The sequence below is a fragment of the Petromyzon marinus genome, chromosome 3 (assembly GCF_048934315.1).
Source record: "Petromyzon marinus isolate PM22_M1 ecotype Great Lakes invasive population chromosome 3, UKy_Petmar_22M1.pri1.0, whole genome shotgun sequence".
In the NCBI taxonomy this organism is placed as follows: Eukaryota; Metazoa; Chordata; class Hyperoartia; order Petromyzontiformes; family Petromyzontidae; genus Petromyzon; species Petromyzon marinus.
This window is the reverse complement of record NC_133669.1, coordinates 16,239,802-16,253,842: the sequence shown is the minus strand read 5'-3', so window position 1 is coordinate 16,253,842 and position 14,041 is coordinate 16,239,802. Positions and strand designations below refer to the sequence as shown.

General features: G+C 44.7%; 1 protein-coding gene across 5 annotated transcripts in view; it reads right to left on the bottom strand.

Annotated features, from left to right (window-relative positions):
* PRDM15 (PR/SET domain 15) overlaps window positions 1-11,229 on the bottom strand; it is a 32,068-nt gene extending 20,839 nt beyond the window's left edge. Inside the window, exons 1-9 of one of the 5 annotated variants that reach the window (XM_076074992.1) lie at window positions 11,060-11,229; window positions 9,185-9,234; window positions 8,004-8,091; window positions 5,539-5,707; window positions 4,988-5,137; window positions 3,777-3,861; window positions 2,292-2,357; window positions 1,344-1,424; window positions 247-744 (exon numbers count right to left, since the gene is read on the bottom strand). In XM_076074992.1, the coding sequence (XP_075931107.1) occupies window positions 247-744; window positions 1,344-1,424; window positions 2,292-2,357; window positions 3,777-3,861; window positions 4,988-5,137; window positions 5,539-5,707; window positions 8,004-8,091; window positions 9,185-9,221 (1,174 nt within the window). In that variant the 5' untranslated portion in view covers window positions 9,222-9,234; window positions 11,060-11,229. Of the gene's footprint in view, window positions 1-246; window positions 745-1,343; window positions 1,425-2,291; window positions 2,358-3,776; window positions 3,862-4,987; window positions 5,138-5,538; window positions 5,708-8,003; window positions 8,092-9,184; window positions 9,235-9,899; window positions 10,919-11,059 lie in introns of those variants that run through there. The other 4 variants (XM_076074990.1, XM_076074988.1, XM_076074995.1 and 1 more) reach the window with 4 other exon arrangements.
* Window positions 11,230-14,041: the final 2,812 nt, after the last annotated feature.

The following is a 14,041-nucleotide window of genomic DNA, read 5'->3' as shown; positions in this document are numbered from 1 at the left end:
CGTGAGCGGGAACCGAACTCGGGTTGCAGAATTCGTAGTGCAGCGTGCTAACCACTACACTTCCGCTTCCCACACACACACGTGTTTGCTGGGTGATTTGATCATAAGCACGGCAGAAGTATGCGTGGTTGTAAATACAAACATGGGGTCATGACGCATGTCGATGGTGTTTGGCGGAGGTAGTGCGTGCTGGCGACGTGTGCTGTGGCGTGTGTCCGTGGTGACGAGAGGGTCGCCGATGCTCACCCCTCAGCCCCATATACGCTTCCTCCCCGTAGGGCCTGGCCGCCTTCCTATGTCGCGAAGCACGCGTCGTCCCAGAAGCCGAACTGGAACCCGATCCAGGACCAGTGGCACCGCTGAAGGCGGTGCTGGCGACGGAATCGAGCTCGGACGTGGCACTGGCGCTGGCGGCAGCGGCGGCGGAAGTGGATTCGGCACCAAACCCGGCAGGGCCAGCGACCGCAGGCGGCGCGTACGACAGCATTTGCGGCATAATCGGCGGCAGGACGTGGGACGGAGGTTGGTGGGTGGTGTGCGTTGTAGTTTGCGGTAGAAGTTGCGATTCGGGGAGCGGTGTGGTGTGATGTGCTGGGTGTGGTGCGCTGTGTGGTACTGGGTGTGGTGTTGTTGTTGTAAGCGGTGCCATGTGCGGTGTAGGGTCTGGGGTCTGTAAATTAGGGTGCGACGATGACCCTGCATTTGCTGGGGCAGGGGCTTCGTTCAGATGAACCACCAGGTGATCTGTAAATGTGTGCGTGTAGGCACAGGTACACGTATATTTACAAACATACAAAAGTATAGGCAAGCATGAAATTACATAAATAATCTAAGAAACGTCAAGCTTTCCAGCTTACAGATAACATTTTACGGCTTTTCGAAGCGATTGGCTTAATGCGGCTGCAGGCTGTACGACATTAACTTGTGGGGCCGTATAATGTGAAGTTATGGGCTGTATGAAATGAAGTTGTGGGCCGCACCCAGGCCATGGGGCGTAGGTTTTGCAACACCGGGCGCTCACAGTGGCGAGATGTTAACTCCTTTGCCCGGTATACAGGTTGTTGGGTTCGATCCCGACCCTGATGCCTGTAGTATATTTTGACTTTGCATGTTCTCCCCGTGGTCGCGTAAAATTTTCTCCAGGTCCTTCGGTTTTTCCCTCCACATTTCGAATCATGTATGTTGAGATTATTTGGCTATTATACATTTCCACGTGATAAGCCACTTCCGTTCAACTATCATTTGTGGCCAGGTCGCTTCTGAAAAAGAGCTATCTAGCTCAGTGGTCTTTACCTGGTAAAATACAAATAGTTTACAAGGCGTGCCCCAATGTGCATGGGTACCTGTTAGTTGCTGCGCATGCTCGAAAAGTGCTGGGCACACCTGGCACCTCCACACCTTCTTGTCCTCTCCCTCCTCTACACCTGTGGTTTACACAGCACAAACGAGACGTACCACGCTCAACACACCAAACAAAGCACAGCACTGAAAAGTAGACCTTGCCAGTAAGAATGTAAGAGTTATTTGAGTGATGAAGTTAGCCGGTGGAGAGTTAGTCTCCGAGTAGAAAAAGGACAACCTAATATTGGTCCAGTGTATAGTACTGTACCTTATTAGATATAATACTACATTATACAGGCGTATAGTACTGTACCTTATTAGATATAATACTACTACATTATACAGGTGTACTGTGTACTGTATGGTATTCAGTCTTATAGTCAACCTTGTTCCATTCAAACTAATGTATTTGTATTTCTAAGTGGATACAAAATGTGTGTCCATTTACGAATACACATTTCCCACTCGCACCCACCACCACTATCACCACAATCAATCACCACCATCACCACCATCACCACGACACGCACAGCATCTACAGATAGCATGCAGACCCACGTACACAGCAAGCAAAACCCAATTGACTACACAACACAGCAACTTGTGCAGGTGTATAGTGCAAGTACAATAACTTCGTGCAATGCATTGTGGTTGAATTGACCACATTTCATTACTGCAAAGCCATATTAGTTGTATTATAAAACTACATAAGGGTTGCCGTTTCTGGAAATAAAATTAAAGCCTACAAATGTCAAAATGATCAGTTGTTTGTTAAACTCAACCAATAAAATGCCTTCAACTCACACTGACCAAAATGGCGAAGTATGCTTAAAAAACCTCCAAGATCCCCATGGCGTGGTAGAACCCTCATCCAGCAGTGGACTGAGAATAGGCCTGTGCATCGACTCCATTGTCACGGCAGTCACTGCGTGCGTGCGTGAGTGATTTACTCGTTTGAGTGAAGACCTCACTGGGACCTCCGGCAGGAGCCTCTGCAGACAGAACGCAGAGCTGCCCTGTGGGGCAGGTGGGAGAGAGGCAGGCGATGCATCCTTCAGGGGTGTCTTGGAAAATAGATAACCCATGATAGCTCCCTTGGAACCCTACAAACCATGTTTCCTCGTTAAAATAGCATCTCCCCACGGATGGCTACACAATTAATTTAACAGTTTACTTTGTTCATCCACTTAATCTGCCTACTCTTAACAAAGGCTTTCCATCCAGGACAATTAAACGGTGGAGGATATCAGGTTTTTTTTTCCCCCAAGTCATTTCTCAATTATAAAGCAAGGTCATTGTTGTTAATGACTCCCTCATTTGGTCACAGAGTTGTTTTGATGTAATTTAGTTGTAATAAACAAGCATGTTTAAATGGCAGTATGAACTCAAAGGTAACAATCGGCTAAGCAAGCATGAGACTCAAATACAGCTGAGTGTATTCCACAGTGGATACACTAACAGCCCACTCTTATGCTCAAAAGTAGGTTGCCACAGCCAATTCAACTATCCACATTTGTTTTCGGGTTAGGCCACTTATTAGCTTATGCTTTTTAGCAAAACACACGTCAATACACAACGTTCATAGCCACTGCATTCAGATGTATGTTGCTCTATTGTCTATTGTTTAAAATCCCAGACAACAAAGAAATGCACATGTGCTTATGCAATTATTCATCAATGATTACACTAATTAAATGTTAAGACTATTGGACATAAAACTAAATAATTGTTTTTCACGTAAAAAATGTAAAGTACTTTATACACAACCCGCCAGCAGCTTTCTGGGAATGCAACTTATCAACAGCATTGGTTTGATACGAACTATTGACTGGTTTCGACATTCAGAATCTTGCAAGGAGTCAGATTTGCTTGAAATGCCATATGTTTATAGTCGCCTGCATTGTAAATAAAATTCTCCACATTGACGCTTGTGTTATGTTTAATATAGTTTTGCGTCGAACTAGGACCCATGGGCCTTGCTTGTACTCAAGAGCTAAAATATACCAAATTGAGGAAAAGAATAAATGTAGTGCACTTATTGTGCAGCCATTGCTGACACGTTCAGCAGAAGACAGTGCAGCAAAATACAATTATGTACTGTCCAGTACTTCAACATCTGCGCTGCCCGCCTTCACCAACCCGCACTGACCAGCGCAGAGGACAGTCAAACAGCCCCTGCGACCCGCACAGGTTGGGGTGGGGCCCACATCTGGCAGCAGATTGACAAAAGGGTTGTGCACGTACACGCGCGACAAGCCTAAGACCGTCGAAACTGTCGCAATTATAACCTCATTCTCAGATGGCTGGATCCCGGATTGGAAGTGTTGGCTGAGGTGCTCTGACACGGATACCAGGGCCCTGAGCCACTCGGCCACCTGCTGGAAAGGCAGTCCCAGGGTGCGTTGGTGTCACACGTGTGTGTGGGTTGTGCGCACCGCGGGGACGAAGGGTGTGCATGCTCATCTTCTTGGCATAGAATGCAGCGTACCACACCCTCAACTCCGTGCCAGCCGGGATGTCCTGGCACATCACATCAGCCAGAGCCAAAAGTATTATATATGCTTACAAGTGACAATAACCACAAAAACACAAGTGCCACTGGTGTCAGCCAGAGCCAACAAGATTATATATTTTTACAAATTGCAATAACCACAAAAACACACGAGTGTCATTCTCTGCCCATGCTGGTAATGCTACCAATGCACCTGTGCCAGATGTTGTACTCTAAAAACAAAAATAATGTTGACGATTTTGTAGAGGTCGCAGACAGGTTATATAAAGAGTCACAAATATAATTCCCTAAATTGCACATACAAGAAAGCATAATAAAACAGGTCAGAAGTGCACACGCCACAAATATTGAACCGCAGAGAGAAACTGAACAAACACAGGAGCAAAGACAACCTGTTTTCGCTTCTCAATTGGACAAAAACATAATTATGGTCGTTATTTATTTTTCACAGCTCAGGCATTGCTGTGACAACAGTAACATCTGCATAAAATGCAACCGTTTTCTCCAAATTATAAGATGCCCTTTTTCCCCTTGTATTTTAAAGCAACTGTTTGACGATGTGGAAGCTGTGTGGGTGTGTGTGTGACCAGATTTGTATAACTTTATAGACGCCAGGCACACGTTTGGGGTGCGTCTAATTTTCCAGAGCGTCTTATAATCCAAAGAATACAGTATAACACAATCTACCACCTTATGATGGGGTGACAGACTTAACATGTTATACATTACGTGAACTTACACATGCATATTTCCAACGTACAACGATATAAATCAATACATATACACACGGAAGCTCAATGTAAATGTGTTTACACACAGGAATGTGCCCTTATGGATTAACATGTAGTTAAGTTGAACATGACGTGGCCCTGCCGGTATCGGTCACGGGAGTAGTAGCCTAATATTGGCAGGACTTTTCGTGGTTGTGGCATTTACACTGCTACTTGTTAAACCGCCTATGACCAAATCGCTTGTAAGATACCAATCTCATCATAATTCAAAAGCTAAGCAGGGCTTTGAGACTGGACAGTGCTTGGATGAGTGACCACCATGCACTGCCCAGTTGCCAAAGGCTGCAGGGGCACTGTGCACGTACACGTCCACATGTTATACTGAAGGCGACCGACATCATACCTGTGACGTGGTGAAGTAAATGTCATGGTTGTACTGGTAGGCGGTGAGGTTCTGATGGTGGTGCTGGGTCGCCGGCCTCACCAGGATCATCCAGTTACACAGCGACTCATCCTGCATGTCCAGGTTCACCACTCCTTCCTTGGAGAACACCTGCACACAACAAGCATGACGGAGACGCTTAGACGTGCTCACCTTCCATCAGGTGGCCGGGTGGGTCAAGGAGTCAGAACGCTTGCTGAGCTGGCTCCACTGAGATCCTTGGTTCAAATTCAGGAAGCCGCCAACTGTGGTAAAACCGGGTTCTCAAGCAGAGTGAGTTGATGATGGCCTCAACTCGGTCATGAATGACTGCACACAATGCCTTCAACAATAAATTTGATTCTGCACTTTATTTGGCTAAATTCCAGTTGTAAGAATTTACATTTTTAAGTTTGTCACCTGATAACAATTACTCTCAGCAGTGGAGTGAGTGTATCGATAGTTCAATGTTAATGTTCCACTTTATTGAGGGATTATGTGTTATAGTGGTGTGGTCTGGGAGGTGTGCTTACCTTGAGTGGCATGGTATGCACCCCGTCGGCACGGGGCGGCGGTGTGTGGGGTGTGCGTGGTGCCTCCAGGGGTCCAAACTGCGTGCGCTTGAGCAGCGCGATACGACAGAACACGCCCTCGCCACCACGCGTGCACCCACGCATCTCCAGGGACGGTGGCAGGGTCGCACTGCACACCGCACAAAGTACACCTTGTCGCATGAACTCACATGATGGCTGGTAACTTGGCCCAGCCGTAGCGCATTCGCCGCTTGTTGCAGAGGTCCACGGTTTCATTGCAGTGCACGCCATGACTTATGACAGTGAGTGTAATAGCCAGAATAATACTGCGCACCGTCTGGCTTCACAGTGGACGCAAAACGATTCCCTGACGTCATTGTCAAGAGTAAGCAATTGGGTGCCGGCATCAGGGTCCAAATTTGGCAAGTTAAAATGTATTCACAAATTACTCAATTGGGATTATACATAGCAATCATTGCCCCCTACTTGCAGACTAATGCCCCAGGTCACTCTTGTAAATGAGGTTATGCTGGTCCCTTGAGTTTTCACATGGTTAAATGAAATACCCTTGAAACATGTGCTATACACTCTATGCACTCCCCTAGGATCTTTTTCTGCACGCTGCACGTTGCATTAAATACCAAACCTCATTCGTGTAAATGTCCACTCAAATGAGACTTGGGCAATGCTCGGCTCTAAGCCAGTGCTGGAAATGTCATGTTCCTACAATGGGCGTGAGTTTATCCACAAGAAAACCACCCATTATTTTGTATGGCATTTGAAAAGCAAAACAATTTTTTCATGAGCCACGAGATCTGGAAAAGTTGGACCGCGACCCTCAACTGCCATGATGGCTACAATAAGAGCCCTCACATTGCACAGTGTTCCTTTATGTAATTGAGACAACAGCTGTTGGTAGCCGCTGTTGTTTTACTTCGAACATTACAAAATACGCAAGTGTCTTCTTGAATAGGGTCTTGTATAAGTTCACTAAGATTACAGGAAGCAGATCTTGAAGACCAGCCAATACAAGACAATGCAGATCCATATAATGTATTATGTAGAACATGGGCTCACATCCATGATTAATGCACTATGAAATACAAACACTCTTGCCTATGGGCTAGCATGCTCTGGTCAGACACTTAAGGGGGTAGCACTGAACATAAGTTAAAGGTTGTCCGGGGTGACACGTGAAATGTTGTGATGATTGCACACATGAACGTGTTGACGCAAGACGTTTAAGAGATATCTGGTGATGTTATAGTAATGCGAATCTGTAGATGGCGATTGGAGAGAAATTGTCCACGGGGTTAGTAAAATAAATATAATTATTTTCAGGCTTTTAAATTTTGATTTAAAGCTTTCGTGACTGCAGGGATTCATATTCTTGGTTCTTTCGGTAAAGTCACGTAGAAGGAAACAATAAAATAGTAAAAATATAAAACAATAAAATTCTCACGACGTTTCGACTGCAACACAAGCAATCATCATCAGGTGTGAAAACCACAACAAGAAAATTTGAAAAAATGGCGGTTATTTTTAACGTTAGCACCAGTTATTTTTTACGTTATTTTATTGTTTCCCTTCTACGTGCCTTTACCGAAAGAACCAAGAATATATTTCAGGCTTTTGTTAATCTGCTGTTTAGCGAAGGTGTCCCCACATTACATTCTTCTTGGAGATCGTTCGATTATTGCTTCACCACGCTGGTCGGTGAGGGATGGTGCAAAGGGGGCTCCAGAACTAGTTGAGAAGATATCAATCTTTTTTTTATCTTGATCAAAGATCATAATTTATATTCGTGTAAAAATCAATCTCACGAGTCCGTGGATTCTACTCAAGTCTGGCTGTGACTGACAGAAAGAATCAACGTTGCTTAAACGAGGGTGGTTCGAATCTTTCCTGGACTTTGCACACAGAAAAGAGATAATTCTAGGATCGTGGCAACTTATCTACATCTCAACATACCGGTAGTCTCCATCCACAGCACTTCGTCACCGGAATGTGTGCACCATAATTCATTGCCAGGACAGAGACGCTTACCATTGTTTCTGGATTTGTTATTGCCAAGTATTGGGTAACCTTTTGATCAATCTGTCAGATTTTTCTCTTCAGTAAGTCATTCATTATAATGCAACTTTAGCCTAAAACGTAATTTTATTGGAGAACTGTGACCCCATGTCACAAAGCTAGACAGACGGACAGAGCTCATGCATAAACACTTTTCAACCCTAGCTTACTCCATACCTCAAAAACGCGCACACACAATAATCATTCTATCACCCACGCGTCACTGCTGGTCGCCACTTTTGCCACCCACCATCGTCCTCCTACCCCCGTCACATCTTTCACGACCATACCAAGAAAATGACGCACACAATATATGTAAAAAAACCACATCGACCTATATATTTGTTTAAGAATGAGATTGTTTAATGAAAACTTGCGGGACGTGTGCGTACCGTGCGCGCGTGGTGGCTGTGGTGATGACCTGCAGCGGCCCCCTCTCAGGACACTCTGTGTCATGATATTCACCGCACTCATCACACCCTGCAGGCAGGTAAACACACAAACACATTCCAGTATACCCTTAAGCGACTTTTGGGACAAGTCCTGTTAGTGAACACCAATTAAAGCAAACACAACAATGTGATCATTGTGCATACTACCTGCTTTGGCATGTGGATAAGACACATGAACAATGACAAAACAATACAGCAAAAGCTGACAAATGCATTCACAAGCAAAGAGCTGTATGCTCGTAATTACAATGACAGACATACAGAAGGAGGAGCACGAGGATTAGAAAACATATACAAGGAACAGACATTATATTGTAAAAAAGTGGGTTTGGGCAGTATACGTCATGCGAAGGGATGATGGACAGTGTTAGAGACTAGTGATGGACCGATGAAATCAGGTCGTGTGCAGGTGCTGGATGGATTGTTACATGATAGGACTGTGAGAAGTGCCGGTGGCTAGGGCAGGCCTTCACCCAGCAGGGAATAGAGCATGACTGATGACGATAACATGAGAGCTTGTGACTGGCAATATGCCTGCTCACCTTCACCCGATATACATACACCACACCGTAAACTACTTTCAGGCTGGATTGACCTCGAGGGGAAGGGGGGGGGGAGTCAAAATACTGCATACCACTGATATGGTGCATGGCCAGAAATTTAACCGATGATACTATAGTGTACGGCATATGCATGCAAGCAAATACAAAGTTTGAAAGAATAATTGCAGTAAAACTAAGGGACTGTGCTAGTCATAATACAACCCTGTCACATTCAAAAGTGAGTGTTGAGGTGTACATTTTTTTGGAGGTAATTTAATATAGTATTTACCACATTACACTTATGAACCTGGTGGCCTGAGTTTAAGTCCCGATCACAGCTAACATCAGTGGAAAGTGACATCCGAACAGGTTCTGGGTTCCCCTTCTTAACCACCCGAACTGAACAGCATGGCGTAGATGGTCAATCAACCCCACGACCGACATTACATGGGAAGACCTTCACACAGCAGTGAATTAACGGGTTAATTTTACGTGAAGTATATGTGAACTAAGTTTTTGACTCTGCTTGTAGCCAGAGACTTTAGTGATGGGAGTGTTGACGAAGTTGTCATCACGTACATATGAGCTCCAAATCCTCTGGACCAGGCTCGGCCATGATGCCCGGCTGCCTGAGGACACAAACACATAAAACGGATAAATCATGGTGTGGTTTTTGCAAAGGTCGATGTGGTTGTCGTAATCATCAAAAAAAATTATTTTACCATTATATAATTTTTTAAAAGTTCTACATATTTATCAATAACACAGCCTTAAAATAAAAATAAAATATCATAGGTATTGTTTGTAGAACATCGATGGAAGGGTCACTGCCTGAGACATCGCCCCTCAGGAAATATTTTTTTTGGAGTACCATTAAAGTATAGTTGTGAAGATGTGACACTTCATAACAATTGTGGAAATGTTGGAAATTATTACAATGTAATAAACCAGTGTCTGTGGCTGTAATTGACTTGGTGTGGCCATGGTTTTGGTAGCAACAAATTAAAAAGTAACATAATTACCCTTAGACAATACATATTGTCCTTTATTGTGCACAAAACATTCAAATGGTCGATTAATTCAAGATCAAGCTCAATAAACTTGGGAGTTCAAGCCCCAACCCATGACATCGATCATACCCATATGCCTACAAAGGCATTGGCTCAGGAACCTCAGACTTTTCATGACACAATAAACAACATTAACAAAGCAAAGAGCCTTAGTAAACCTGATATACTGTACTATTATAAGCTCATTAAACAAGGTAATGACAATGTATGGCATAACTGCTCACCACCATTCACGATATGTAAGCTTCAGAGTTGTGTCATTGAGACTTGTTACTTGATGGTCAAAAACAGAGGGAGCGGAACACTGGCTGGACCCATCACATTTTTTATGCGGTCCCATTCCCAACAATTTATCTTTCTCTTCATCACTTACAAATCGTGGTGCAAATGAAAAAGCCGTTCAGGTTGGTGTTCTCAAATTAGTTAAAGCTCTCTCGAGTGGCTAATTCACTTTGCTTTAATATTGATGCATGTCAGATAAAACAAACATTTTGTAAGTATAAATCAGTCTTTATTATCATGGGAAAGAGGCGAAAACAATATCGGCATCTGTCACTGCTTCTCTCGTGTGGTAATTTATCCCGACTCAAGTTTGTGACCCCCTGTGATCGTGACCCCGTCAATACAAATGCATCCGTGCAAATGTAAGGTGGGTGTGCGTGAGTGCATTCATTCAAGGCGCAACTACGACAAAATCAGCAGTTTTCGTGGATTTTAAGATTCGTGCGTGCGACTGAAAGCTCCCAAAAATTTAGGAAATTTCTGCAAATTATTTAACGAAACTTACCCATTTATTTAGCATTGTGCCATATTTGGGGTTTTTTTGGGGACTTCACTGCATTTACTAATATCTCAAAAAAGCAACGAATCCCAATGCCCACATCGGCACTTAAACGAGGCTCCACAACTCATTGTGCGCTTAAGCGGAGTTCGCAGCCCTGATCCAGGTACGTGCTTTACCGATGCTCGAATGCTAATGTATGCACTTAAGCGGAGTTCGGCGTGCACCGTGTGCTTAAGCGGAGATCGGATGGCATGGATGCACGTACGCAGAGTTCGGCATGCACTATGCGCTTACGTGACGATATATGCACGAGCTTATGCATGCACTTCAGTGGAGCCTGGCGTGCACTCAATGCGCTAATCGGGAGCTGGTGTTGCACGCCGGCCCTGCGCTAAAGCGGAGCTCCCCCGCGCTCCCCCACGCGCCCCGGGCCGGGACAAGCGATGGCGGGCGGACCCCGCCCGCGCCGCACGGGAGCGGCCCCGTCCGGGCTCCCCGCGGCCCCGCGACCCGCCCGGCCCCCTCCGCCCCGTTCCTGCGGACCCCGCGGGCCCCGCGAGCCGGGTCGCCCCGGGGTCTCGGCCCCGGCGCCGCGCGCACCTGAGGAGCCGCGATCCGCACTCGGATCCCGCCCGGATTTCGCCTCCTCCTGCGGGTCGCCTTCGCCGCGGAGACGCCGCCTCCGATTGGCCGCGCGACGCGCCACGTGACGAGCGCGCGCGCGCCCTCGCTCGCGGGCCAGAGCAAGGCGCGGTCCTATTGGTGGAGCCGGTGGGGAGAGGAGGGGAGGGGTTAAAGGGGGAGGGGAGGGGTAAATGGGGGAAGGGAGGGGTTAAAGGGGGAGGGGAGGGGTAAAGGGGGAGGGGAGCGGTGACGTCACCGCTGGGCGGGGGCTGCACAGTCATCAACCACGAGCCGTGGTCTATCCACTGCTGGTTTGGTCAAACAGGCTAATGATGATGATTGATTGAAAGAACAAAACTATAATATAATGTAGGTAACTAAATATAAGCACGGTTGGCTACGTACGGTGCGAAAGAAGTTCTACATAATTGATGAAAAATAAGAATAGGTTTTATCTTCATCATGGGACCTCCTTTGCCAGTTCCAAAATATGATAATAGGTTTTTTCCCCTTTTTTCTGGCAACAAAACAGGTGTTAAGTTGTTAAAACACCAAACTGAAACCTTTTTTTACGAGGAATCATGTCTGCATTAACTACAATACTTGTGGTCAGAATGCAAACATAAAACATACTCTGATAATATATGCATTGTCTTGGTTCTTTCGGTAAAGTCACGTAGAAGGGAAACAATAAAATAATAAATATAAAACAATAAAATTATCACGACGGTTCGACTGCAACACAAGCAATCATCATCAGGTGTGAAAACCACAACAAACACAATCAATCATCATCAGGTGTGAAAACCACAACAAAAACATTTTATTGTTCATCATGACTGCTTGTGTTGCAGTCGAAACGTCGTGATAATTGTATTGTTTTATATTTTTAGTATTTTATTGTTTCCCTTCAACGTGACTTTACCGAAAGAACCAAGAATATGAATTCCTGTTGTCACAAAAGCTTTACATAAAAATATTTGCATTGTTTTTTAAACTGGTCCACACCAGAGCCAGTTTTCTTGTACAGCTTAAAGACAATTCACTATCAGAGTAATGAGGGCTCGGGGTAAGTATCTACATCATTGGACCTCCTTTTCCAGTACCAAAATATAATAATGCATATATTATCAGAGTGTGTTTTTGTTTGCATTTTGACTGCAAGTATTGTGGTTAATGCAGACATGAATCCTTGTAAAAAAAGGTTTTAGTTTTGTTGCCAGAAAAAAGTGGAAAAACCCTATTATTATATTTTGGTACTGGCAAAGGAGGTCCAATGATGTAGATGCTCACCCTGAGCCCTCATTACTTTGATAGTGCATTGTCTTTGAGCTGTACGCCTTTTGGCGTCATCTGGTCTAGCACCTATTAAGACAAGGCTCTAAAGAAAGTTGTCTCTGGTGTGGACCAATCAGTTTCAAGGACAAATGCATACATTATCAGAGTGTTTTTGTTTTCATTCTCACTGCAAGTATTGTGGTTAATGCAGACATGAATCCTTGTAAAAAAAAGGTTTCAGTTTTGTTGCCAGAAGAAAGAGGAAAACCTTATTCTTATATGTTGGTACTGGCAAAGGAGGTCCCATGATGCAGTTATCTTTTTTTTATATAAAAATAAATCAACACATTCGTCAATAACACTGTGGCCTTAAAATTAAAACAATATTTGAACGTACACCAGTGCGCTGTATAAAAAAGGCAAATTTTTTGCAATCATTATTTATTTTCCAGCGATTCGCAAACCCGGTCAAAAATATTGCGGGTTGCAACAAAATCAGTTCGTCATGTCGAGGCACTAGGAAGACGAACCTTGATGAGCGGTTGAACACAAAGCTTCAAAGTCTTTTGCCGTATAGCACCCAGGCTGATGACGATTTGCTCCGTGTTCCAAAGACAGATTTGACTCGGGCCCTAGACTTCGTCGGACTGTTCCTCGATGCATTTCCCAATTCATTTCTTGGCGGACGGTGGCATAAAAATATTGAGTGGTGTCACATGTTCGAAAGGCAAAGCAGCTGCTGAATCTAAGGCAACTTCTGATGGAGAGTCTGCTGCTCACTCAAGGGCAACAGAGACATTGTCAGACTTTTTTTGATGAGGACTGGTGTTTTATGCTGCACCGGTGTCCCGCCAATATGTCCATATAGTAGGTGACGTTTTGGGCTATGGTCTTTCCTAGCGCATACATGAAGGGGCACTGCTTGAAACGTCACTTATTTATATTTTCCATTGTAAGGCTACAACTTTATAGACGAATATGTTGAGTTTTTTTCTTAATTCTGCTTGTGCACCACTGCCAACGCAGGAGCAATGCAAAATCATCCTTTTTATAACAGCATCCTAATTGCACCGATATTCAGTGCTTAATTGAATCGTAACTGATTCCAGCTGTCCGGGGCTGAGTTACAGAAAATGTGTCTTGGTGACGGTGGGGTCCGAGGATGTTGGGAGTTGGAGGGCGCCCGCGAAATATTCCATGAGAAATTACGCTCTGCCTGTAATTTCACAAAATTGGTCATATATAAATCTTGACTTAAAGCTTTCGTGACTGCAGGAATTCATACTCTTTGGGTCTTTCGGTAAAGTCACGTAGATAGAAAAATTATAAAATATATAAAAAATCACGATGTTTCAGGGGTCACCAAAGAGATTTCTAAAATCATGAGCAAACACAAGATCCAGGTCCGATTCAACACAGTACATAAAATTTGTGATCTGATCCCATCTGTGAAGGATGTGATCCCTGACATGCAATACCCTGGTGTCTACAAACTAAGCTGTGCCTGCGGCAGTAGTTACATTGGGGAAACTAAGCGACATGTCTCAGACCGTGTTCGCGAACACAAGGCGGATCTGAAACACGGTAGGACCAACACCTCTGCCGTGGCCGATCATTGTTTTAACGCTGTGGGCACACGTGAAATTGATTTCTCCAAGACGAAGGTACTATGCAAACCCA